General features: G+C 45.2%; 1 protein-coding gene across 3 annotated transcripts in view; it reads left to right on the top strand.

Moving 5' to 3' along the window:
• KLHL6 (kelch like family member 6) overlaps positions 1-25669 on the top strand; it is a 60078-nt gene that overhangs the window by 7889 nt on the left and 26520 nt on the right. For all 3 annotated transcript variants that reach the window (XM_027586375.2, XM_027586377.2, XM_027586376.2), the window contains exon 2: positions 13732-13897. In XM_027586375.2, the coding sequence (XP_027442176.1) occupies positions 13732-13897 (166 nt within the window). The remainder of the gene's footprint in view (positions 1-13731; positions 13898-25669) is intronic.

Genomic DNA, 25669 nt, shown 5'->3' with positions numbered 1-25669 from the left:
AATAGGTTACTCACATGATTGGACACAAATGTGCTAGGCCTACATAGTGACTCCTGAAGACCTTTTTTTTAGGATTAGAAGGTACTGGGCAGGAGTTGCTGCCTCGGGGTAGAAGTACAACTGATTTTTTAATGAAATATCAATTCTGGGGGTGCCTGGATGGCTCAGTCAGTTGAGCATCCAACTCTTGATCTCGGCTCAGGTCTTGATCTCACGGTGGTGAGTTCAAGCCCCGTGTTGGGCTCTGCACTGAGTGTGGAGCCTACTTAACAATGACAATAAAAATTCATTTCTGTCATCTCCACCTCTGGTGGCCAGGGTATGTGGGTTATCCTTCAGTCAAGACCAGAAAATCCATTCTTCTCTTGTTTTGAATAATGCTCTATAGAGCTCTCAACTAAAACACAACAGAGAAATACTTTCATCATTCACATCTCAAGTTGTGAGCTTTACCCCTATGTCAAGTACAGAGATATGGAAATGTCCATTTATGAAAATGCCTTTATAGAGTAGATTCTAATATAGTAAACACCAAGCAGTCCATGAGAAGAGCTGCCCATATGCAGAACATCTATGTTTTTGGTAAAACTGCCTTGGAGCTCACCATTCATCACGTTGCTCAATGTTCCTATATTAGTCAGCATTCTTCTGGTTGCCAGAGATAGAAACTGAAGTCAAACCAGCTTGGGCAAAAGAGGAAGGTATTTGGCCACATAGCCAATTCATAGGAAAGGCCGAGATACAGCAGAGACTGGGAAGAAGAGGAACCAGGGCCTTGAATGCAGTCAGGGTGTTTCTTTCCACCCTCCTTTGGCTTCTTTCTCAGGTGGGATTTCTCAGATGGACTCCTGCCACACGGTTGGGGGTTTGCTTGTCGGCATTTCTGGGACTCACTTCTCTTTGGTTGGTTCCAGAGAGAAACTGAGGGGCTAGCTTCAGTTTGAAAAGCCCCCAGGAAAGACTCTAATTGGCCCAGCTCCATTCAATTACCCAATCCTAGACCAATTACTATGTCAGGGAGGTGGGGAACAATGATCAGCCCAGTTTGGTTTAGGAGTCCAAGGTTGGCCAAAGAGGGTATAGGGAGAGGGGAGTGAAGAAGGGGAGATTGGTAAAAAGGCAGAGAGCTTCTATTCGAGCCACATGATTTGGGTGCAACTTGGGAGAGAATTTCCCGGAAGGAGAAGGCACTGGACAAAAGGAAAAGTAAATGTACATTAAAGAGGGATAGTAAATCCTGGTTTACTTTCTTTTATTAGCTAACTTACTGTACTTCTGCCTTTGCTCTGGCTGTCAGGAGGCTCAGTGCATGAGCTCTCCTTAGCCTAGGTTTCAGTGATATATTCTCCTCCTACTTTAATTACTTAGATCTTATCTTCTTACTTTTTGTTGTTATTGGTTTGTATTTTATAATACCTCTGAGGCTTTAGTATGAGCCACTTTAAATTCTTTTCAGAAGGCTTTTTTTTTTTAAGTAAGCTCTAGACCCAACGTGGGATTTGAACTTCGACCCTGAGATCAAGAGTTGCATGCTCTACCGACAGACAGCCAGATGCCCCTAGAGAGGCCATTTTTGTAAAAAGATAAGTCTCCCTTGCTATGAAAAAATATCATTTAAGCAACCTACATGTCCTCTGCAAGCTGTAAGAGTAGGCATTCTTTTATTACATCTAACTTTTGTGGAAAGCTTTAAGGCCACAGTAATTACAGGAATGTTAATACTGCTATGACTTGAAAACACAATCAAACCAAAAGTTGCATCATACCCTTTCTGAGGAGACACTCAAGGATCTATAAATTTACCCGCCAGCAGGTTTGCATATGATATATCAGGTCCAGGGTCAAGTAAGAACTCACACACATTCACAGGACGCCTGGGTGGCTCAGTCGGTTAAGTGTCTGCCTTCAGCTCAGGTCTGATTCCAGGGGCCTGGAATCGAGCCCTGCATTGGGCTCCCTGCTCTTCAGGGAGCCTGCTTCTCCTTCCTCCTCTGCCTGCCACTCCCCCTGTTTGTGCTCTGTGTGTGTGTGTGTGTGTGTGTGTGTGTGTGTGTGTGTATGTGTGTCAAATAAATAAATAAAATCTTAAAAAAAGAATTCACTGACATTCAAGAGATCATGTGTCATGTAGAGTAAGCTCAGGCTTGTCAGGGGTAGATATCAAGGGCATTTTGGTGTTGGGGGTATTAGGGGAAGGGCAGATGCCCAGTGAATAATTCTTGAAAGGTGGGGTTAGGGATCACAGTTCTCTGGGTCGGAATACATGAATGGATAGATGAATGGAATTTCACTAAACCCACTCTCTACCAGTCATTGAGTTTACAAAGATTAATGAGTTCTGATTGCCTATTGACTTCAAAATCATAGTCAGTTAGAGGAAAGAGAGGCAAATCAGTGTTTCAGTACAGGGTGATAAGTGCTACAGTGGAGTTCTGCTTACAGAAGGGACATTAAATCAGACTGGAGGGAAAAGCAATCAGAGAGGGCTTCCTGGGAGAGGTGATATCAAAACAGAGTTTTATTTATTTTTTTAATTTTTTTAAAAGATTTTATTTATTTGTCAGAGAGAGAGAGCACAAGCAGGGGGGGCAGCAGCAGCAGAAGGAAAGGGAAAAGCAGGCTCCACCTGCAGAGCAGGGAGCCTGACGTGGGGCTCGATCCCAGGACCCTGGGATCATGACCTGAGCCAAACGCAGTCATTTAACCAATTGAGCCACCCAGGCATCCCCAGAGCAGAGTTTTAAAGGATGAGTAGGCATTGGCCAGAAGGTACCAAGTGAGGGAAAGAAAAGGGGGAAGCATTCCAGGCAAAAGGAAATGCATCTGGGAAGGTATCATGCAGTGTAAGCTTGGGAACAAGAAGTAGATGAGTAGGGTTGGAGTAAGGATATGCATGGGCCAATAAGCCTAAGAGACGGGCAGGGTCAGACCATGAAGGTTTTGTTGGGCTAGAGTGAAGAGTTTGATATGTGTCTGATAGGCAGCAAGAAGCCATGGTAGAATCTTTAAGCAGGAAAGTGATTTGAGATCTCTGTTAAAATAACCCTTTGGGCTGTGGTGTAGAGGCCTTGTCAATCTAGGAAGACCCTCAGGTGGTTGCAGGCAGTGGCCCAGCCAGTGGGCATGGGGAGACATCTCAAGTGACATTCTGAGTCCTTGGGGCAGCTAGACCACAGAGGAGCTGCAAGGAGGGGAAGCCCTGTCTGGTGAGAAGGGGAGGAAGAAGGCAAGGCTATGGGGAGGGACTAGGAGACAAACTCAACTGGAAGCTAAACCACACTTTTGCTGAGGGCCAATTCTGAGCTTCAGGACTGGGAAAAGAAAGCAAATATGAAGTAACTTTATAAATCCTTCACCCACCCATGTCATCCTATTTTAGAGCAAGGCCCAGAAACACAAGCCATTTTGAAGTAACTCAAGTTTTGAACTTGTATTTTTTGAACACCTTGAAGGAGAAACATACCACAGCTGTTATTAAATTCCGTTCTCTCTTATCTACATCTCTGACCTGGACAACTGCTAGTTTTAAGGGCACCTTCGTATGAATTTTTAAAAGTTCTGTTTGGGAAGATCAATTAGAAATAGATTTCTTCTTCTCTGGGGACTGTCACAGTCCACCTTAGGGCACGAGGCTTAGGGAGTGTGGCAGGGGCTGGATTTCAGCCCCAACTCTAGCACCTATCTGAGCAGCCCTGAGTACAGCCCAATCTATGGTAGTCCTTCTTCACCTCTTTGGCTTTAAAACTTCTCTCTGCTCCCAGCTGGAGCATGTCCTGTCTTCCTCTCCCCTCTCCCTCTGGATCTGTGTCACAAAAGCCCGAGGACCAGGCCTGGCAGTCCAGATTCCTCCATGGAAGCTGGTGAAGGGAGAAGTCTGGAATACATAGATGATCACCTTTGCTCTGTCACAATAAGGATAGCCTTTATGACTTGGGAATACCTTGGAATGAGGATTGGAGCCAGTGCCAGTTCACATGTTTCTAAGTGGTCAGAACTAGGGAATGCTTAGAAAATCTTGAAGAGGCTGATCCATGACTTCTGGATAATGACGTGGAGGTCATAAGGAAGCCAGCTTGGGGTCCTGGGGGGTTGGGATGGAACATGTTTGGAAAAAGGGGGGTGATAGGAGGCTCTGGGACAACAGCTTGGTCAGGATGTGGCAGTGGATGTAAGCACAAATGCTGACCCTGCTCATAACCCAGTGGGAAGTGAGAATCAGAGCAGACCTCATTGAAGAGGGAAGTGGTGCTTTGTTAGGGGAAGCCAGGTTTCATCTCTGGCAAGGAGATGGAAGATGTGCCAAAGCAAATTAAGGTGAAGAACAACCACCATATTTTGTATTGTAAGATCTAAGTCAGGAGGGCTTAGGGTAAACATCATGGGCCTGAGGTTCCAATTTGGAGAATCACTATATAATACAGTTCCCTATTCACACACTTTGTACCAGGAGCTCATTGTTATTTGTTCTCATGGCAGTTAGAGGAGAAATGTGGGTTTGGAGAGTGTGGTGTAAAATAGGCAAATCCACTTGGCTGGCAGGACCAAGTACAGGACGGCACGTGTAGCTTCCTTCTATCCATTGATCCATCCATCTACCCACCCACCCACCCATCCACCCACCCATCCAACCATCCATCCATCCAACAAATATTAAATGTCTACTGTGGGCCAGCAAATAATTGAGAAAGAAATAAAATCCAGCCCCTTGCCTTTCAGAGCCTTATAAATCTAATAGAGGAGAAGACTCATTAAAAATAGGCCGTACAGGGGCACCTGGCTGGCTCAGTTTGTAGAGGATATGACTCTTGATCTTGGGGTCGTGAGTTCAAGCCCCACATTGGGCCTAAAGTTTACTTAAAAATAGGCTTAAAAAAGGCTATGTAGAGTGTACATAGAGAAGTCTGTCTAGCTCAAGGCTGTTGAGGTAAACAGAGGCACATGCTGGAAACTGTAGTTGTTGGGCATAGCTGCATCAGGGGAAGGGGTAGGGGGTGCATAGACCAGACTCTGAGGAGCCTTGAATAGCAATATGGAGAGTACATTAACATTTCATTTTCTGGGCACTTTTAATACAATCTTCTTTAGCATTTGGACCCATTTGTTATTCATTATCCATTTGTCTGATTGTGTCAGTCAGGACTCCTCATTGCAAATGCCAGATACTCAGTTCAAACTGGTTCAAGCATATTAAAAAAAGAAGTTATTTGCTCACATAATTTAAAAGTTCAAGGGTATTGATTTCAGGTCTCATTCGATCCTTGTGTTCATATAATGTCATCAGGACTCAGTTTCTTTCTCTGTCTCTTGTCTCTACTTTCTTCTGTGTTGCTTTCTCTCTCAGGGAGGGTCTTTACACATGGAAGCAAGAAGATATCCAGCAGCTCCAAAATTTTATTTCTCCCAGCTCAGCCATTAGAACAGAGAACTTCTCTTTCCCAGGTTCCAGAGAAAGTTCTAGATTTGGCTTTGATTGGACTGGCTTCTTCCTGTGCCCATCTGTGGCATGGGAGATTAATATGTGACTTGGACTATACTCACTCTTGGTCTAGGAGGTGGGGGTAGCTCCCTCCAAACCTCCCAGACTGATATTGGAGGAGGGATAGTTTCCCAAAGGAAAATCTGGGTATGCCTACTAAAAAGATTAGGAATGATGTTGGACAGACAAAATAAGAACTGCCTATTATATTTTTGTAGTTGAATCATTGCTGAATCCTGGCCATAAGCATTTGCTGTGATTGATGTTCTATCCTGCTTGATCTTGCAGGATAGAACAAGCCCTTCTTTCTGTTATACATTTGGATGGGCTGAGTTACATGGCACACTGAGGCCTCAGCAACAGTCTAGTGGGGCTGGGAGGGACACCAGTTCTGTAGAAACATAGCTGGAGTTCTGGTCTTCAAAGGGTCCATGTGCAGTGTCCTTGAGGTGTGCTGAACTTGGGCAAGGAGTTTGGCAGAAGGCAATTCTTTCAAGGCTTGATGTTTAGAATCAGGTGGGGGCAGCTCTGGGGTTCTAGCTCCTCTGCCGGTTTGGAGCCAAGACTCAGCCAGCTGCCGGGGGTTCAGGGAGCTGACTCCAGGCCCCAGGTAGAGATGGCAGCATGTGGTTAGTCATGTCTCTAGAGATGGCCATGAGCCCCCAAATCCATCTCTGAAGGCTTGCCTCCGGGTGTGTGAGATTCACATGTGAATAGCAGATAACAGAGAATTGCACACTGTTTATTATTAATAGGGCTGTGGCAACACTTCCTGTTTCAGAACTCGTAAGTCTAATGAACTGTGTTACTTGAATAGAAGTTGCAGGGGCCCCATCTATACAGCTAATCTAGAGGAAGACTTAAAAGGCCAGCATGAGGCCAGCTTCCATTTGAGGCTACATGACGCCCCCCACCCCCAGTTTTCGAGGCAGCCTTAGGCCTCATGGAATTCTAGAAGGGCTGGAGCTCAGAAGGTAGAAGGAAGAATCTACAGGGATGGTGGATTTTCAAAGGCATGTCTGTCTCAGACCTGGAAATTTGTGCAATCTCCTCCTTTTCAAGATGAGCCAAAGGGGCTTGTGTTGGGAAGTGAGTTGACCTCTCCCTAGGGCACTGGTTCTTAAATATTGCTTTGCCAAAGAATTATGGGTGGGGTTGGGGGAGTCTAATAAAATTCATAGTCCCAGCCCCATTGCCAGGGATTTTGATTCAGCAGGTCTGGGGTGGGTGGAGTTCAGGATTCTGCATTCTTAACAACCACCCCAGGAATTCCAATGCAAGTGTCTAGGGACATACTTTGAGACTCACTGGCTTTGAGGTTGGAGTGTCTGCAGGCCAGGGATGTAGGCAGAACTCTAGTGTTGGGGGGCACCTGGGTGGCTCAGTCGGTTAAGCGTCAGACTCTTGATTTTGGCTTAGGTCATGATATCGGAGTTGTATGATTTAGCCCCGCATTGGGCTACAAACTGAGCATGGAGCCTGCTTGGGATTCTCTTTCTCCCTCTGCCCCTCCCTCCCCCAAACTCTCCTCCAAACTGCTCACAGTCTCTTTCTCTCTATAAAAAGGAAAAGAAAGAAAGAAAGAAAAAAAGAACTCCAGTGTTGGGACGTCGTAAGGCTTAGGGAGCACCTTGAGGTCAGAAATGAGGCTGAGCCAAATGTTTATGTCCTTCTTTTTGTTAGGAAATGGCAGGTGAAAGGTTTTGGTGCCTGGGGACCATCAGAAGTGTTGTCATCCCATGCTAGGTCACCCCTGCATCTACTGCATCTGCTGACTCTACTTTTTTACAGTGGAGACCCCTTTGACCATCCACATTGTGTTTATATCCAAATAATCTCTTCTTAATGATAGTATTCATTGAGCAGCACATGATTACTAATTTAAAAAAAATTTCACCAATTGTATATACATCAACATTTATAGTCTTTCTTTTTGGGGGTGGGGAGAGGCAGAGGGAGAAGGAGGGAGAGAATCCCAAGCAGGCTCCACGTTCAGCACGGAGCCCAACGTGGAGCTCGATCTCACAACCCTGAGATCATGACCTGAGCCGAAGTCAAGAGTTGGACACTTAGGGCGCCTGGGTGGCTCAGTTGTTTAGGGTCTGCCTTCGGCTCAGGTCATGATCCCGGGGTCCTGGGATCGAGTCCCATGTCGGGCTCCCTGCTCGGCAGGGAGCCTGCTTCTCCCTCTCCCACTCCCCCTGCTTGTGTTCCTGCTTACACTATCTCTCTCTGTCAAATAAATAAGTAAAATCTTAAAAAAAAAAAGAGTTGGACACTTAACTGACTGAACCACCCAGGTGCCCCAACATTTATATTCTTAAATAGAATTTAGCTCATTTAACCAATGTTAGAGTTATTCCAGTGCAGAATGTCTCACTGGTGCAGAGTTAGTTTCAGGTATAAATGGGATGGTGAGGGGATTAGAGGAAGAACAGAGCAGGGGGTAGCATGGGTGGAGCTGGTCTAGGAATGAGATAGTGGGGATGGTAGGGTGGGTGTTGGTCTACGGCCTGTGACTGGGATTAGAGGAATAGGAGAAAGGGGGGTCCAGAGGCCGGTGTGGAGGCCAGAGAGGGGACAAACCATAGTAATGTTGGGCTGGGTGAAGGATTCTGAGTTGGTAACATTTAGGAACTGCAGGAGCATGTTAGCCACTCATCAGAGGTCTAAGTGGAATGTTCCAGTGTGGCTGTGTCTTTTCCAAGCTCCAGGCTTGGAGTTGTGTGTGTGATAGGAGTTCTCTATGGGGGTAGAGGGCACCTAAGGCAGGCCTCCTGGGTCTGATTCTCCTAAGGGTGTTTGATAATTTTGGAGGGGCAGCTTCCTGTCAAAGGCAAACACACGGGGTTAGGAAGGAGACAAGTTCATTTGTTTATTCATTCACCCATTCATTTTCTTCCCAAATATTTATTGAGTCCCTTCTAGGCTCCAGGCACTGTTCTAGTCCCAGGGATACAGTGGTGAGCAAGGTGCAATCCATGCCCTCACTCAGCTCACATCGTAGTGGGGAGACTGTGTTAAACTAGTTAATTTCAGGTTGTGACAGGTTGTAAAGAAAAAGATAGGAGGCAAAGATGTTAGGGAGTGACTAGATTGGGGGCGGCATCAGGGAAGGCCTCTCTGAGGAGCTGACTTCTGAGCAGAGACCTAAATGACGTGAGGAGTAAGGCTGGCAGAGCTAGGAAAAGAGTGTCGCCCCAGGCCTGTGTTTGGGGCCACACCCTGACTTCATTCCAGAATACTCTTAGGCCCATGGAGTTTTTTATGGCTATTGTGGGAGACGAGCTCACTTGCCCAACCTCTATTTTGGGATTGGCACTGACTCACTGCTGAGTGTTGGGCAACTGGCTCCCTGCTTGAGACTATTTCTATTATAAAATGAGGATTTTAATAGCTACCTCTGTTTTACAAGAATCTCATGAGAATTGGTCAGTGTCTGTAGAAAGTATTTTTATTACACAAAAATTTTATTATCGCAAGTATAAAGATTAGCAATTAACTCAGCTTTGTTTCAGAGAGCGAAACTTGGTCTGGTTCACTTGGTGCTCTCATTCAGTTGACCCCCCCCCAAAGGTGGCTTTGAACTCCTGCTGATTTTCTTGGTTTCAGCACACTGTTGAGCTCCAGACTAAGAGCCCAAAGTCCTAGATTCTCATCTCCATTCTATTACTGACAACCCACATGGCCTTGGGCAATTCACTTAACTTCTACCTCTATAGTTTATCAGCTATGAAATGGGTGTAATAATCAAAGAAGATACTGTTGTTTGTCCTATAAAGTGCTACAAACATAAATGTAAGAGATTACTGTTATTAAAGTGGAAATCTAGGGGTGACTTACCTTACATAGGTTATATACCTTTCATGGGGTCCCAACTTTGCCTAAGTGTTTCCATGGACTGCCCAAGAGAACAGCAGGAGGCCTGGGAGTTTGGTCTATGAGAAATATGTAGATCTCTTCTAGTTTCACCTTGTTGGTATTGAGCATGATTGTGGCCCAGGAGAGTGTATTTCAGTGACAAGGTCTCAGAGGAGAGCAGAAAAATACTGGGACTTTGGGAGCCAAAGCGGGCAAAAAGAGCCCTAAAGAGAGGGCTCTATCTTTAGGGCACTTCCTTTCTCTCTCCCATGAACATTTATTGAGCTCCTACTATGTGACAGGCACTGTGCTAATGTCTCTGGACCAGACTGTGTTTAGCCCTAGCCCTAACTCTGTTCTGGAGGGGTAGTGGACAGAGTGCAGTGACTCTGACACCCACTTACCCGATAGGCACCAGGCCAAATGCTGGCAAGTCAAGAGTTGCAAGACAGAGTGTGATGGGCCTGCCTATTCCAAGTATCTCCCACTAGCCTGCCAAGATTCCTCTGATCTGGTCTAAAATGCCTTCCCTCAGTAAGTGCTGGGTATTGTGCTAACCACTTTGTTTATATTATCTTACTTAATCTTCCCAACAACTCACTGGGGTAGGGACTATTATCATATCACTTTACATAGGAGGAAACTGAGGTTTGCTCACTTGTACCAAGTCATGTAGTGAGGTAGCATCAGAGCCTACACTAGACCACAACCCCTTTGCCTTCCAACAGCCAGCACTACAGGCTCTTCTTCCTGCCCTCTCCTAGCCTCCCAGAGCCCCTTTGCTTGTGCACACATCCACTTGCACACACAGAAAGCCAGAAGTGGCTGAGAATTTACTTACTTCTGGGGCAGCCCATAACTAAGACTGTCAGCAGGTGCTGGAGAATCACAGACCAGCTTCTTTGCCTCTTGTGGGGACAACTCTGGAGTGTATTCTCCAGCAGTCCCGTGCAGGATCAAGCGGAAGTTACTTTCTGTTGACTTTTGTCTTGCTTGACCTCCTCTTTTGCCTTGTCCTGCTCTTCCTATATCCCTAATACATCACTAGCTCACAAGGGTCAGCTTCTGGGCAATCAAGAGTCCCACTCGGGTAGGGGCTGAGCTGGAGCAGGATGTTATTCAGTGACTGATTCCAAGAGAGAATTCAGAAGCTGTGTCTAGCAGTGACAGCCTGATCAAGAGTCCAGATGACCCCAGAGGTTCCAATAATTGTGTCACATGGGAAATACATAGGCTTCAAAAGAGCCCCTCAAAGTGCACGGCATTGACTTAGACCTTTATATACCTATCTTATTTAATATTAGAACATCTCTCTATTGGGCTTTTCCAGCTTTCATTGAAGCATACAGATTCAACAAAATTCACCCTTTATTAATCTTAAAATCACATTGTAGGTGAAATAGCACTTCTAAATTTCACCTTGGTGGGACTCTGTTGATATGTTGCCTCGGTTATGTGAAGCTTCGTTCAACCCCATCATCACTGCCCACCCTCTCCTGCCAGATGTCCTGTTTTCCATATTGATGTACATGACATTCATGTGGGTGGCATTCACTTTACCCCCTGAGATGATTGGTGATCTGGGTGGTGCTCTAGAGCTTTGCCATCTAATAGAATAGCCATTAGCTGCATACAGCTATTGAGCATTTGAATTATGACTGGTCTGAATCGAGATGTGTTTTAAGTACAAAATATGCATGAGGGATTTTGAAGTCTCAGTGTGGAAAAAAGAATGTAAATTATCTCAATAATTTAAAAATATTTATTGCATGTTGAAATAACATTTGAGGTGTATTGGGTTAAATAAAATTAATTTATCTCCTTTTACTTTTAAAAACATCATTACTAGAAAATCTGAAATTACACATATGGCTTGCATTATATTTCTATTGGGCGGCGCTGCTCTAAGGACCCAAAAAAGGGAAGGTTTAGCAAGTGAAGTTGTCCAAATCCTGGACAGGCTGAGCTGGGAAGAAATTGTGTGCTTGCTTTGATGGCAGGGTTCTTTATGGGATGAGGAGGCAGCAAGGTGAGTCCTATGTGATACCACTTTAAAAGGCATGTGGTTCTGCAGATGGCTCTGTGCGTCTCTGGCCAAGAGGAGTTATGGTTGACAAAAGTGGCTTGTAAATCGGTCATCTGCCCAAATGACATCACTGCCTCTCTGCTTCCAAGTTGGGATTTAGTAACTTTGCAGAATTCACATTGTTCGTTCGTTCTTTCTTTCTTTCTTTCTTTCTTCTTTTTTTTTTAAGATTATATTTATTTATTTGACAGAGACACAGTAAGAGAGGGAACACAAGCAAGGGGGAGTGGGAGAGGGAGAAGCAGGCCTCCCACCGAGCAGGGAGCCTGAAGTGGGGCTTGATCCTGACCTGAGCCGAAGGCAGACACTTAACGACTGAGCCACCTGGACACCCCTGTTCTTTCTTTCTTGCTGTCATATTCTTGAGGAGAAAGAGGCCAGTTGAGGGAAGAGAAGAGGAGGAGAGAGAGAAGGGTGGGAGGATTATTGTTGATTACAGTAAGGAGCTGGGAAGGACTCAAGGAGACCCTAGGGAGAAGATCTCATTGGTTAAAACAAAAGGTTCAAAAAGTCAACTAATCAAGTGATTTCTCTCTCTCTCTCTTCTTTCTCTCTCTTTTTCTCAATCTCTTTCTTTCTGGGGACTTTTGACTTTTAATGTTTATGATTGTTCTGGGAAACCAGAAGCAGTTACTTTTGTTTTGCAGATTAGGAAATGAGGGAAAGAAACTGATGAGGGATTCCCAGAGATAAATAGGAGGTGTGGAGAAAGGAGGAGGAGCAGGATTTAGGAGTAAATCCTTCTGTGTTGACATGGAAGTCCCAGTTTGGGGAAGCGCATTCTATCATCAGGGCTCAACCCTGGGACCTTCCCATTTCAATGACTTGGCTGGGAGATAATGGCTCTCTAAGGGTCCTGTTCATGTGTCTGAAGTTCAGGAGGTCCAGTCGCCTAGTAGGATGGCGACTGCCTCAATTAGTACGGTTTCTGGGACGAGGCTTTGGCATTGTCACAAGCCTCCCAGCTCTGTTTGGGTGCAATTAATGCATTACTCTAAAGGCACCTGTCACCAGCAAACTAAAGTAAGAACACACCCGTTAAAAATGTTCTTTTTGAGTCCTGTTTCTGCTCCCTTCAATGGCTCCCCATTGCCCACTGAATAAAAACCTAACTCCTTAGCCTGCCTCCAGTACCTTCCACAATTAGGACCCAGGTTATCTGGCTGCACTGATCTCTCCCCACCCTCTCTCATAGCCCCTGGGCTCCAGCCAAACCACATGCCTGCTAGATCCTCTGCATGCCCCACACTCTTGCATCTACTTCCGGTGTTTATTACCTGGAAGTCCTATTCACAGTTGTCACATAGCAACATTTTCCTTCTCCATGAGCAGCGATCCCTGGCCGGCACAGCACTTCGTAAGTCTTTTTGACCCTTGTAGACTATTATTTGTGCATGTGTCCCTGCTAGGGGCTAGGGGAGAGACTGTCTGTATTAGCCAGCCTGGGCTGTCATAAAAAAATACCATAGACTGGGTGGCTTCAACAACAGAAATTTATTATATTTTCACAGTTTTAGAGACTGAAAGATCAGGGTGCCAGCATGGTCAGCATCTGGTGAGGACTCTCAGCTTACAGACAGCCACTGTGTGCTCACACGGCAGAGAGAGAGTTTTGTTGTCTCTTCCTCTTCTTTTAAGGACACCAATCCTATTGGATTAGGAGCCCCCTCTTACAACTTCATTTCACCTTAGCTATCTCCTGAAAGCGCTATCTATGTTGGTGGGTTAGGGCTTCAATATATGAATTTTAGGGGGACACAATGAAGTCCAGAGACTGCTTGGTATTTAAATCCCTTCCAGGATTTTGAGCCCCAGTTGGCCAGGCCTGGGTGTGGGGACAGCCTCCAGGCCAGAGGAAGGCTGGAATGAGGACTGAGAATGAAGTCAGAAACCCTGTTTTGGGGTACCTAGTCATTAAAAAAGTACAGATAAGGCCTGAGCAGGGGAGGGGCCCCACAATGCTCCCAGAAGAATCTCCAGCACTCTGAGCCATTGAAGTAGTTCTTTGGGCCAGTAAAGTAGTTCTAGATCCCACCAGCTTGGCCAGTAGGGCTCCTACTGTCCCAGATCTGGGACTGCTATAGGGACCATAGCTGGGCACAGCAGAGCAGGACAGTTCTGTTCAGTAAGTTTCGATTGAATTTCTGTTGTGTGCTGGGTATTAGAGGAACAGAGAACAATCATCCTGGGTCCTGACCTTAGTAGGAACCTCACTGTTCCATGGGGGCAGATGGGTGTGAGGGGGGATCTGTTTGGACCTAGAACTAAGAATCACGGTAGGACTCATATTGACTCATCTCTCTTCCAGGGCCATGTTCTGCAACGATTTAAAGGAAAAGTATGAGAAGAGGATCATTATCAAAGGGGTCGATGCTGAGACTATGCACACTCTTCTGGACTACACGTACACCAGCAAGGCACTAATCACCAAGCAGAATGTGCAGCGGGTCCTGGAAGCTGCTAACCTCTTTCAGGTGTGTGAACAGTCTCAATGCTCTCCTCTGGAGCAGGGGAAAGCAGCGACTCCTCAGAAATCCGCCGACTGGCTCCCAAGCTCGTACCTGGCACACATATATACACCACACTCACACACACACTAAGCTGGGCCTCTACTTACTTGAAAGTCAGAAGAGGCTCCTTTGGAAATTTCCTGAGAGGTGGTGAGATGCGGCATTGATTTCTTAATGCCATCAAGCCAGGACAGCGTGGTGCCTGGAATCTATACTTGGTTCCTAACAGCAGTGACTACAATTTGCTGAAGCCTAATTGGAGCCAGGGGTTCCAGTCATCACTTCAATGTGTAACTTCTTTTTTTTTTTTTTTAAGATTTTTAAAAATTTATTTTGAGAGAGAGAGAGTGAGCAGGGGGAGAATCTCCAGCAGACTGCACTGATCCCTGAGCCCGATGCGGGGCTCAATCCCCATGACCCCGAGAGCACAGCCCCAGCTGAAACCAAGAGCCAGATGCTCAACCGACTGAGCCACCCAAGCACCCCTCATGTATATAACTTCTAATCCTTAGCACAACCTGGGGAGATAGTTACTTCTCCCTACTTTACAGGAGGGAAGAGTAATAATGTACAGAGATGGGTTATTTGAACCCTGGGCTTTCGAGTCCAGGAGCTACATTTTTGCAGTACAACATGCAGTCTCTCTGGGAGCAGTGTCTAGATTTTGGGGCACGCAGGACCTTGCCTGGTCAGTACTTTGTGGTGGGTGTGGAAGAAGAGCACTTTTCATGAGCGGTATTACAGAAGATAAAAGAGAGAACCCTCGGGATTATGTTTTATGGTTTGCATTTGACTATGTTTGTTTCAATCCGATTACAATTATATTTAGCTTCATGGAATAAGTAGACCCATAGATTCTGTCGGTTGCATCCATAGTTATCATAGGGGCTCCATCCCCCATTGCCATCTTTGCCTGGGTCTAAAAGTACACTTGAACTTGGTTTTGCCAGATTAAGCAGAGAGTGTCTCACTGAGGTTGTTGAAATTTATGAGAGTCCAGGGACAAGCCCGGTCATTCCCAGGGACTGGGACAAACGTCAGATCTTGTGCATGGTTTGGGACTCTGGGAGGTGGTATCCTCTTGGATCCTCTGTCGGTCAGCAGTTAAGGGGAAACAAAACAAAGTCTGGGAAGGTGGGGAATGAGGGGCCATGAGTCAAGACCATGGACAGTGGGATTATTTTTGTTGAAGCTGGAGTCTAGGCAGGATCTGTGGAGTACAGCAAGGAAAGGAGAGTGGAAGGAGGGAGGAAACTATGAAACAGCACTGATGAGTTCCGAATAATTGTTTGCCAGTTTTATTGTCTCAGTTTCTTCAGGGCACTTTAAAAGATACTTCGGTCGGGGCTGGGCACACCTTCGGGGGATGTGTCCAAGTCAGTTACCCCCCCAGCCTTACCCCTTTCTCCATCTTGACCTGCTCACCCCTTCGACGTCACTAACCCGCAGGGGGTCCTCTCTCTGTGGAGGGAGGGACTCCGCAACCTCCTGCTCAGCAGCCCTGTCTCATCCCACCTCCCACCCCTGCCCCTACTGCTCCAACAGTCTGACCTCAGGGAAATCCTTCCCTGATGGGGCCTCCATCTAGTTCAGTTTTTGCCTGGGGACTATAAGACGGCCGCGTGTATTCTACACTGGGTGTGAGGGTGTGGGCGTATTTACAAATCTTTACTTAGCCTCCTTATTTTCAGTATGATGTCCTCATGTGTCTTCCTCAATCTCCGGTGTCCCTGGTCCAGAACCTCTCTGGTCTGGTTTCTCCAGAGGATAAATCTTCTTTTCTATCGGGAGTGGAGTTGTTAGATCACAAGAGGTGGGGAGGCGTCCCAGCAGGCTTAAATTCTTCTTCTTCTTCTTCTTTTTTTTCTAAGATTTTATTTATTTATTTGACAGAGAGAGAGACAGCGAGAGAGGGAACACAAGCAGGGGGAGCAGGAGAGGGAGAAGCAGGCTTCCCGCAGAGCAGGGAGCCCGATGCGGGGCTCAATCCCAGGACCCTGGGACCATGACCTGAGCCTAAGGCAGACGCTGAACGACTGAACCACCCAGGCGCCCCAGCTTAAATTCTTCTTAAGGTGGGGCTGATACCAGGGGTGGTACCTGGCCTTGCTCTTTCCCTTGGACTTTAATATTCCTGCTTTCTGGGGTTCTAAGGGACAAACTCCTTTGTAGGCACTTGGTCTGACCTCTTTCCTCTCAGCAAAGCCATTTGCCAGTCTTCATAGTCTGTGGTTTGGGGTTACTGATAACTCCCAGTTTCATGGAGGAGGGAGTTTGTGTTTCTGTTTCTTGTTCTTCTTTCAGTTTTGGGTGATTTTAATAAAAACTCTTTAGATAGTAAAGAGTTTTGTAATGTTGCAAATATTTTCCATTGGTTATTTGATTCATAATTTCTGGTTATGACTTTTTTTAAGGTACAAAATTTAAAATTTGTGTTTCGTCAGATCTATTGATCATTTCCTTGATGTTTTTTGCCTTTGTTATGTGTTTTTAGAAAGACCTTCTCCACTGCTTAAGTATATACTTATTCACTTATAATTTCCGTTGGTCTTGTTATATCCACAGCTTTGATACTTAAATCTCTAATGTATCTGGAAATGATTTTGCCATTAAGTTTCTCCTTGTCCTTGTCCATCTTCCTCCTCCTCCTCCTCCTCATTTTCTCTCAAGTGGTGAGCTTCAGTAGAGATTTTGGTTTTAATCAGAGGTGGAAGGAGGAGGAAGACAGAGACAGGTTAGAGATAGAGCGTGCTCAGTTTATTATTGATTCCCCTATTCTGGTAATCCCTCACCTTAAAATTTTCCAAATCTCATTCACTTTCTAGGCAAAAAATACTAAGTTTCTCTTTGAGGCTGTTTTACTCATTTTCCTATGAGTGTTAATTCTTATGAAAACAAGAGAAGAGTGCTCTGGGCGTCTGGGTATCTATTTAACCCACTTTCTGATCTCTGTTGCTTCTGGATGACTTGCTTTGAAGTCTTAGATGTAGAAAACTGGGAATATCTTCATGCTTGAAAGCACCATAAGGGACAGAAGTTTCTAGGTTGTTGAAATCACTTTGTGGTTTTAAAAAAGTATTTATTCATTTGAATGACTAAAACATACCCTTGTTCCAAATTCAGAAAACAGAAGGGGAAACAGTGGGACATTTTGCCCTGTTCACTTTGAACCATGTCTTGCTGTCCTTCACACCCTACGCACAACGTATATGTGCATTCTATCACTCCCACTCATTGTCTCCAATGAATGTTGGCACACTATACACACTGTTCTGCATGTTGCTATTTTTGGCTTTACAGTATATTTTGGAGATTGTTACAGATCAGTATGCATAGAGACTTTCCTTTCTTTCTTTTAAGGTTTTATTTATTTGAGAGAGAGAGAGAGAGTGAGCACGAGGGTGGGGAGGGACAGAGAGAGAAGGAGAGGCAGAGACTCCCAGGCAGATTCCCTGCTGAGCCTGGAGTCCAACCCGGGGTTCGATCTCACGACCCTGAGAGCACGACCCCAAGAGCACAACCCAAGCCGAAACCGAGTAGGACGCTTAACCGACTGAGCCACCCAGGCGCCCCTGCATAGAGCCTTTTTGATGGCTGCATAATGTTGTTGGGGTCTCCTGAGAAGTGGAACATGTCGAGTTATCTTAATGGTCTCTTATAAGGCAGAGTGGTAGAGTGGAAAGAACGTGGGTGCTGGAGTCAGGCAGAACCTGGGTTTAAATCCCAGTTCAGTCATTTATTTGCTGGGTGGATGTGGACAGGTTATTTAGATTGTCGGAGCCTCAGCTTTTTATTTGTAAAATTAGGGTGATAACAATACCTATACCTACCTTTTAGGGAGAGTTATTACGAGGATTTAATGAGATGCTATTTGTAAAACGCCTGGCACAAAATAGATGGTGGATAGAATGTTCTTCCCATCATTTGTGCATTAATTTTAACTTTACTTCGGGCAATTTGTACCTTAAGTAAACTGGGCTGACATTGAGCTGTGAGAACATTTTCCTATGCCATCCCCAAATCTTTGCTTTTACCTGGATTAGAATTATAAGAGACCATGATTTAAAGTTTTGTTTTATTGTGTTCATATGACACTTGGTTAGTAGAACGAATTGGACTGGTGCTATATTTAATTAATCAGGATTATAGATAGAGAAAAGTGTGCCAGAGTTGGCATTTTATCTTGTTTTTTTAGAACATCCACAGAAGTCATTACCACCTTTGTGGGACTGAAATCAATGGGAATCAGAGTATCTTGGTGTTCTCTACCCCATCCGGTGGTAAAGGTTTTTAGTTGTCACACCATCGCTGATCCTCAGCTGTTCTCTCACTTTCTCCTTCTCTTTTCACCTCTCTTGCTATTATCCATTGATTGCTTCTATGCCAGAATTTCCCAGTCCAGAAAGAGATCTCTTGATTGACTCAGCCAGTCACCACTATTGCTGTTTGAAAAGAGCTTTCCATGCGAGGCAACTTCATGAGTTGCCGACCTCACAAAGACGGCTAACCCTTGGGTCAGTTACCATTACCATTGTCAGTTGTCACTGGTCCAGTCATCTGTGCCCAGGGTGGGATAGTTTCTTTTAGGAGGAAAGTTAGTGTGGGGCAGGTACTGAATGAACTGCCCATGAGAGGAACTTTGCAGTAATCTAGCCATAATTTATTGGTGAATTATGGGGAGAAATGTATTTTCTCCAAGTAGTGTCTAGAAAGGTAAGAGTAAGAAAAGCACCTACGAGGAAAGGCCTGAGTGACCCTTCACTTGGCAGGCAGGGTTTTGAGATGAATGTCATCCAGTGGGGGCCCCGAGAACCTGCCTTAGATGGAACTTCAGGCTCTTGAGTTCTAGATGAGCAAGGCAGTCAGAAACTGTAGAGACTGTAGGCCTGGGACAATGGCTATAAGAACTTGGTGAGATTCTTTAGTTTTGGAGAACTGCCCCCACGTTCATTTGGAGAACTTTGTCATATTTGTTACTTTCAATTTTATTATTAAAAACTCATGAAAGAATAAGGACTTGTGAGTTTATCAGCAGGGCAGCAAACGGTTGTGGAACATATCGAGTTATCTTAATAGTCTCTTATAAGGCAGGGAGACCAGCTCACCCCTCATTTAGTTTTGGGACAGAGGATGCCTAAGATAACAGAACAGCTGGTTAGAAGAAAAAGCTTAGAAGCTGAAAAGAGATTAGGCTGAGTCCTGAAGGCTGACATGAGGAAGGAAAGGGGGGCTGCCAGAGTGGGAGCCTGGTCATCTGGCTGGGCCTGAGAAGACACAAGCCCTGACATGCTCTGGGCTGAGATCTGTATGGACGAGGTAGCCATGTGGTCAGTGATTGACCCTGATGGCCTGGGTTGGCTTCTTGGCTTGCTCATAGTACATAAATCATAGTACATAAATATTTGTTGAATCAATGAAGGCATACGTTGCTCTTGTTCATTACTAGCTGAATATGAGGACTGCCTCAGAAACTGCTCAAGACCCCATTAAAATTTGCCCGACTTGCTTTAAGAGGACACTAAGAAGCCCACTCCTGGCTTTAAGAAATGTTGTGGGCTAGTAGAGGAAGAAGTATTCCACAGGTTAGTACTAATAACTACTTCATTTGTAAGCACCTACTAAGTGCCAGGCACCTAGCAAAAGCAGATCTCATCACTGCAAGTTACAGATGAACCTCTGTTGTCATTGACAGGGACCCACAGATTGTATGGACCCAACATCCGAGTAGTCAGTTGATCCAAGCAAGGAAACCAGCCCAACTATTTCTTTGCTGCTACCTAGATAAAATCCATCTTTTTTTTTAAAGATTTTATTTGTTTATTTATTTGAGAAAGTGAGAATGAGAGAGAGAGAGAGAGAGAGAGAGAGAGAGAGAGAGAGAGCACATGAGAGGGGGGAGGGTCAGAGGGAGAAGCAGACTCCCCGCTGAGCAGGGAGCCTGATGTGGGACTCGACCCCAGGACTCCAGGATCATGACCTGAGCTGAAGGCAGTTGCCGAACCAACTGAGCCACCCAGGCGCCCTAGATGAAATCCATCTGTTGACTGAAGCACTCTCTCCCACACACCCCCTTTGTCAACCAATGTTACTGTGTGGCCACTGTAAGTGATAAGACATTAGGGTTAATAACCTGGTCCACACGGCAGTGATAGTTTTGCTTTTCAGAGCATTCACTATGTGGCAACTCTTGCCTGTACTGTTTCATTTAAAATGAGGTCAGTATTTTTACCCCCAATTTAAAGATGGGAGAAATAAAGAATCAGTGATGTAAAGTAAATGTTCAAGTTTTCATGGCTAGTGAGAGAGGAGCCTGAATTTCACTCCTGTCTGCTTATGCTAGCCTGTGTGTTCTCCACTCCACACACTGTGTCCATCCCTCAGCACGAGGCCTGAATCAAGCCTTGATCCTAAGGGCAGCTGGAGCCATCAGCAGCCTCAGGGCTGCCCAGTGAAAAATTCTGGGATCCAGTGGGGCCCTGTAAGTGTGTCAGGGGGCAAGACTGGCACAGCTGCCAACCCTCATGCCTAACTCCCTCTGGGGAAACTAGGACACTTGGGGCCACCAGATGTCCCCATCTCAACAGTGAGCCTGCTGCTGTCCAAGCAGTGTCTCTTCTTTAAAACCGTTCTGTGTTTAATCTCAACGGTGACTCTTTTATTTTTAGGTATAACTTACATTTAGTAAAATGCACACATCTTAAGTGTATAGTTTTTTATTTTTTACATGTGTTTGCAACCATGTAACCTCCACCCAGATCAAGCTCCAGAACATCCCTGGCATCCCAGAACACTCTCTTTAGAATCGGGTTGCTTATATAATTACAAGGGGTGTTTACAGAATGCTAGGACATAGTAGAAAGAGGCATCTGGCCCCGGCTTACCATGGTTATTTGCATCATTGGTCCATGCTGGCACCTGCTGGAACATCTGTGTTCCCATCATTCTCTCTCTGATCATTGACACCCCCGCCATCAGCTGAAAATTCTCAGGCCCACCTGGTTCTGGCCCTCAGTCTTTGTGGGTCACTTTGCATTCTATTTGTCCCATTTGCCAGGCCTCCTCAGGTCTGCCAGTCCCCTCCACAACTTCTGTGTCCCTCTCAAGGACACACAAGAAACTTTCATTTGCTCTCCTATGCCAGTCTGGAACTCTAGGGAACTTGGAGCAACTGGCATAGACCCCCTTTGTCTAGACACAACATATTCTAGCTTCTCTTCTGTGGCCGCTCTGCTGGACTGCTGCTTTTCTGATTTCATTTCTGCAGTCCAGGCACACATTCTTTTGCTCTCAGATCCACAACCTCTAAGGAGCTTTTTGCATCTCCCTCACCTTAGAGTTTGGCCTGAGTTGAGAGGCAGAACATCGTCTCAGGGACCCACACCTGCTTCTCACTCTATTACTAGACTCTTTCTCCTCTTTCTTCCTGGCCTGGGAATCATTGTTGGAAAAGCTGGCTCCTACATTATCATCCATTCTCCTATATTTACTGCTTTGATATAAACTTTATGCCTAGACTCTTTGGTATTCTGGCTTTTCCACTTCAAAGCGCCCAGTTATTACCACTAATTGATGTTTTAAAACTATTTTTCTACTATAGTTCTGAAAGTGTATTTAGAAACTTGAAAACCAAAATTGTATTCTTCTGTCTATCCTATTACCACTTCCCTGGATATGAAAGCCTGAAATGCCCTAGTTACTGCCTGTAGGTTGTAGAATATAGGAAGTGAGATATGGGTTTTAGTTGTAATGAAAACCCAGGTTGCTACCAGATTCTGGCTTTTACTTCTACCTAATTACCACAAATTACTAACCATTTTCTGTGTGCAAGGTACTTTATAAGAAACTATCAGGGGGAAATAAAAATAAAAGTTATAAATATAGATCACATTTATTTAACCATTTATCATATTCTTTCTCCTACATGATCCCATCTGATGTTGACAATATTTCTGTGAGTGGGCTGGCCAGGGAGTGCCCTCGCAGTGAAACTGCAAGGTGGGCTTTATTATTCTCAACATTTTCCAGAAGAGGAAACTGTGGCTCACAGAGAGTGAAGCTATGATCTGGGGCCTAAACCCAGAACTTCTGACCCCCATACCTGCCACCTACCACTATACCCAAAGCCTCAAAAGTAAGGATTTCCACTGAGCTTTCAAACCACAGAGCAATCCAGCCAGACCCCGGGGCAGAATGTAGGAGTAGAAAAAAGTTCTGGGTCTGAAGGAGGTGGCATTGCACTGGACTTCATAGAATGGGTAGGATTTTAACAAATGGCAGCTGGGTTGGAGGAAATGTATTCTAGGCAGAGAGAACTTGTAAGCAGAGACTTAAGTTTCCACCTTCTCTACCTGCTGCCTTACCTATTACAGCTGTCTGCTCATGGATCTGCTTCTCAGGACTTGGCTTTGCTTAGATGCCCTACTGCTTCTGTGCCCCCCCTGCCCCCCCAGATAACCCATATCCTGAGCATCAAACATGTCCCAGACACAGTTATTCCATTTAGTCCCTCCCTGGCTTTCATCCTATCCCTGGGCTGAGTCACAAAGCTCCAGCTGTGGCCCTGGCCCGTTGAATCTCTGTATGGCCCATGTGGTTCCTCCTCACCCCCATTGTGTGCTGCTGGCCTGTTGGGGGCCCCACTGGCTCCTCTGCAAATTCAGGGGCTATCTGTTGCCAGAATCTTGACCAAACTTCCCACACCCTTTCCTTTCCCTCTGATTCCACTTCTGAGGTCAGTCTACCTCTACAGTTGCGTCAGTTCCCCAGCACCTACCCTACCTTAGTAAGTGGGCCTTTTTCAGGTTTTGTTCCCTTTCCTGCCCACCCCACGTAGCTTTCAGGGACCAGCAGACCCCTCAGCCAAGTCTAGAGCGAGGACTGAAAGTTTGGAGGGAGCAGAGGACATCCTGGTGGTAGAGGGCACATATTCCCATTGGTCTGAAATAGATGTATCACCTGAGAAAGAGGGAAAGGGGCAGGGTTAGAAGATTAGGAATAGTGGTAATTTACAATTTTTAAGTATGAAGACTCCTCTTTTTTGGGGTGGGGGAGCAGAGAATCTTAAGCAGGCTCCACACCCAGAGTGGAGCCTGATGCGGGGCTTGATCTCATAACCCTGAGATCATGACCTGAGCTGAAATCAAGTCAGACGCTTAACCGACTGAACCAGCCAAGTGCCCCTGAAGACCCCTCTTTAACATCAGTACACACCCCATAGGAGAACAACTTTACTTTTTATAACTATTGTCTGAGAAGGAAAATGGTGACAAAAAATTTACTATGAATTCACAAACAATTCACAAAAAAAAATCACAATTTAAAATGATTTTGACTTATTAATCTCATCAACAAAATATATACTCTTCACAAACACCGATTTGTTGGGGCTTGAAGGTAAGAATACCAGTGTCTTTACACTCCCTTTGCAATAACTATAAGGTCACTTGGGGACTCTGGTCGATGGAATTGCTGATTTGGGCCAAAACAGGACTTCGGTTTTTCTGGAGTGTATTTGAAGGCACCTCTGGGGAGATGTGGAATTACACTGGTTAAGTCTGTTAAGACCTCATATTCTGGAGAGCATGAAGGGAAGCAGAGCAGGGCCAATGGGGTTGGGGGGCAGGGGGTCCATTCTCATTGGGGCAGACGCTTCTCATGGGAACTGCAGCCATGTCTCAAGTGGTTTCTTTGATTGTATTTTTAGTCTCCCTATTCGAGAGTCAGGTGCCTGACTGTAACCTTTTGCTCACATGTCCCCTCAAACAGGAAGTTGGCTGTCTGTTGCCATTATCTGTCATCCCTCAGCTTTAATAAACAAGTTCATGGGTCATTGGAACAGGCTGAGAAAGAAAATTTACGCTAAAGTCCTAAGTAATCTTGAATATGAAGAAGCAAAAAGCATATATATTGTAAAGAAAACAATTCCTTTTTCCCATGACTGCCCTGAACATCAGCAGTTTCCCAGCCACTGGTTAGGATGCTGCTCTACACCCCTCACATTCGGAAGTGTTTCTTGAAGCATATTTTGGGGGAAATGTAGGCAGCTTGGAGATTCTCACTACCTTTGTCCTCATAAGGCCTCTTTAGACTCTCCTGGAAGTTTGTTAATTCAACAATGCGACAGTTACAAAGGCAGTGTGATGGCCAGTGAGAAGAGCGAGCTAGCCATGACCTTGAGTGTCATCTGTACCACCTATTGGCTGTGTGATCTTAGGCAATGCACTTAACTCTTTGAATTCTCTAGTTCTTTCTTTGTGCAAATGGTCTGTACTAATACCTACCTTGTTATTACTTATTAAATGAAATATATTTGTTAAAAAATAAAATTTATTCATTAAATAAAAAAAATGGATGAGAAAGTGTCTAGCACAGATCTTGGTACATACTAGGTATCCGAAAACTATTTTCCTTCTCTCTCTTTCCTTCCCTTCTTTTGGCAGAATTTGTGCAGGTGCTGTTGGAAATAAAAACACGAGTATGACCTAGAATCTGCCCTTGAGATGCTTGACCATAGTACAAGGGAGAAATGTAATCTGTGCTCCATGGAGGGGCAGGTGAATTGCCCAGTGGAGCACAGAGGAGGGAGGAGTTGATTTCATGTTAGTCAGCTGGAGAAGCCAAGAAGGAGGAAGTGGCTCTTGAGAAAGAATCTCATGAATGGGTAGGATTTCTCCATGTCTTTTCCCTTCCCTTCTCTTTCATTCTCCTCTTTTCTTCTTAAGCAAGTACTGACCCAGAATTAAAAATGTCCAGAGGCAAGGAAGGCTTAAAGCACAGTCTGGTTAAGACTCTCTGGTCCTGGGCGCCTGGGTGGCTCAGTTGGTTAAGCGACTGCCTTTGGCTCAGGTCATGATCCTGGAGTCCCGGGATCGAGTCCCACATCAGGCTCCCTGCTCAGCAGGGAGTCTGCTTCTCCCTCTGACCCTCTTCCCTCTCATGCTCTCTATCTCTCATTCTCTCTCTCTCAAATAAATAAATAAAATCTTAAAAAAAAAAAAGACTCTCTGGTCCTGTCAGCCTGGCTCTCCCTCTTGTGTTGACTTTGTCCTCAGGTTCATGGATACTAGAGGGCAACTCAGTGTCTCCTGTAAACTCAATTTCCAGAAAACTGCCCCATGTGCAAACAGATGTTTGCACACCATTGCAGGAGTTCACAGAGTCTGGAACCCATCCATCAGTCCCAGATTTAACACTCTGAATGAAGAAAACAGCCTTGTGTAGATAAGGTGATGGTCATGGTACTCTTTCCCTTTTTTTTTTTTTTTGGAGGTTAACTTGAAAGAGGCCTTTTCAGTTCAAATTGGGCCAAACTGTCCTGAGTCTTTTCTTAAAAAGTGGAGCTCTGGAGTCAAACTGTCCTGGACAAGGAGAGCAGGATTTTAACAGATAGTGATGAGGGAGAAAGCTGGTTCAGGCTAATGAAACAGCATGAGCACAAAAAGGCACTGTGACAGGTGAGCTTAGGAATATTTGGGGAAGGTGAGCAGACAGGTCTGACTGTGGAAGCGTTCCATCAGGGAGAGTCCTGGTGACAGTGCACAGCTTGAGGGGTAAGAATAAGGCTATGTCTTCACTTTCAGGCAGTGGAATCACTGAACTTTGTTACATAGCATTTATCACAGTTATAATTTGTCACTTGTGTGATTATTTGATTAATGTCTGCCTTCCCTGCTGGTCTGTCAGGTCCAGTGAGCACAGGCACTGTGTCTCTTTCTGCTCACCTCTGTACCCCCAACA

Source organism: Zalophus californianus, chromosome 1 (genome assembly GCF_009762305.2).
Source record: "Zalophus californianus isolate mZalCal1 chromosome 1, mZalCal1.pri.v2, whole genome shotgun sequence".
Taxonomy (NCBI): domain Eukaryota; kingdom Metazoa; phylum Chordata; class Mammalia; order Carnivora; family Otariidae; genus Zalophus; species Zalophus californianus.
This window is presented reverse-complemented; position numbering and strand designations above follow the sequence as displayed.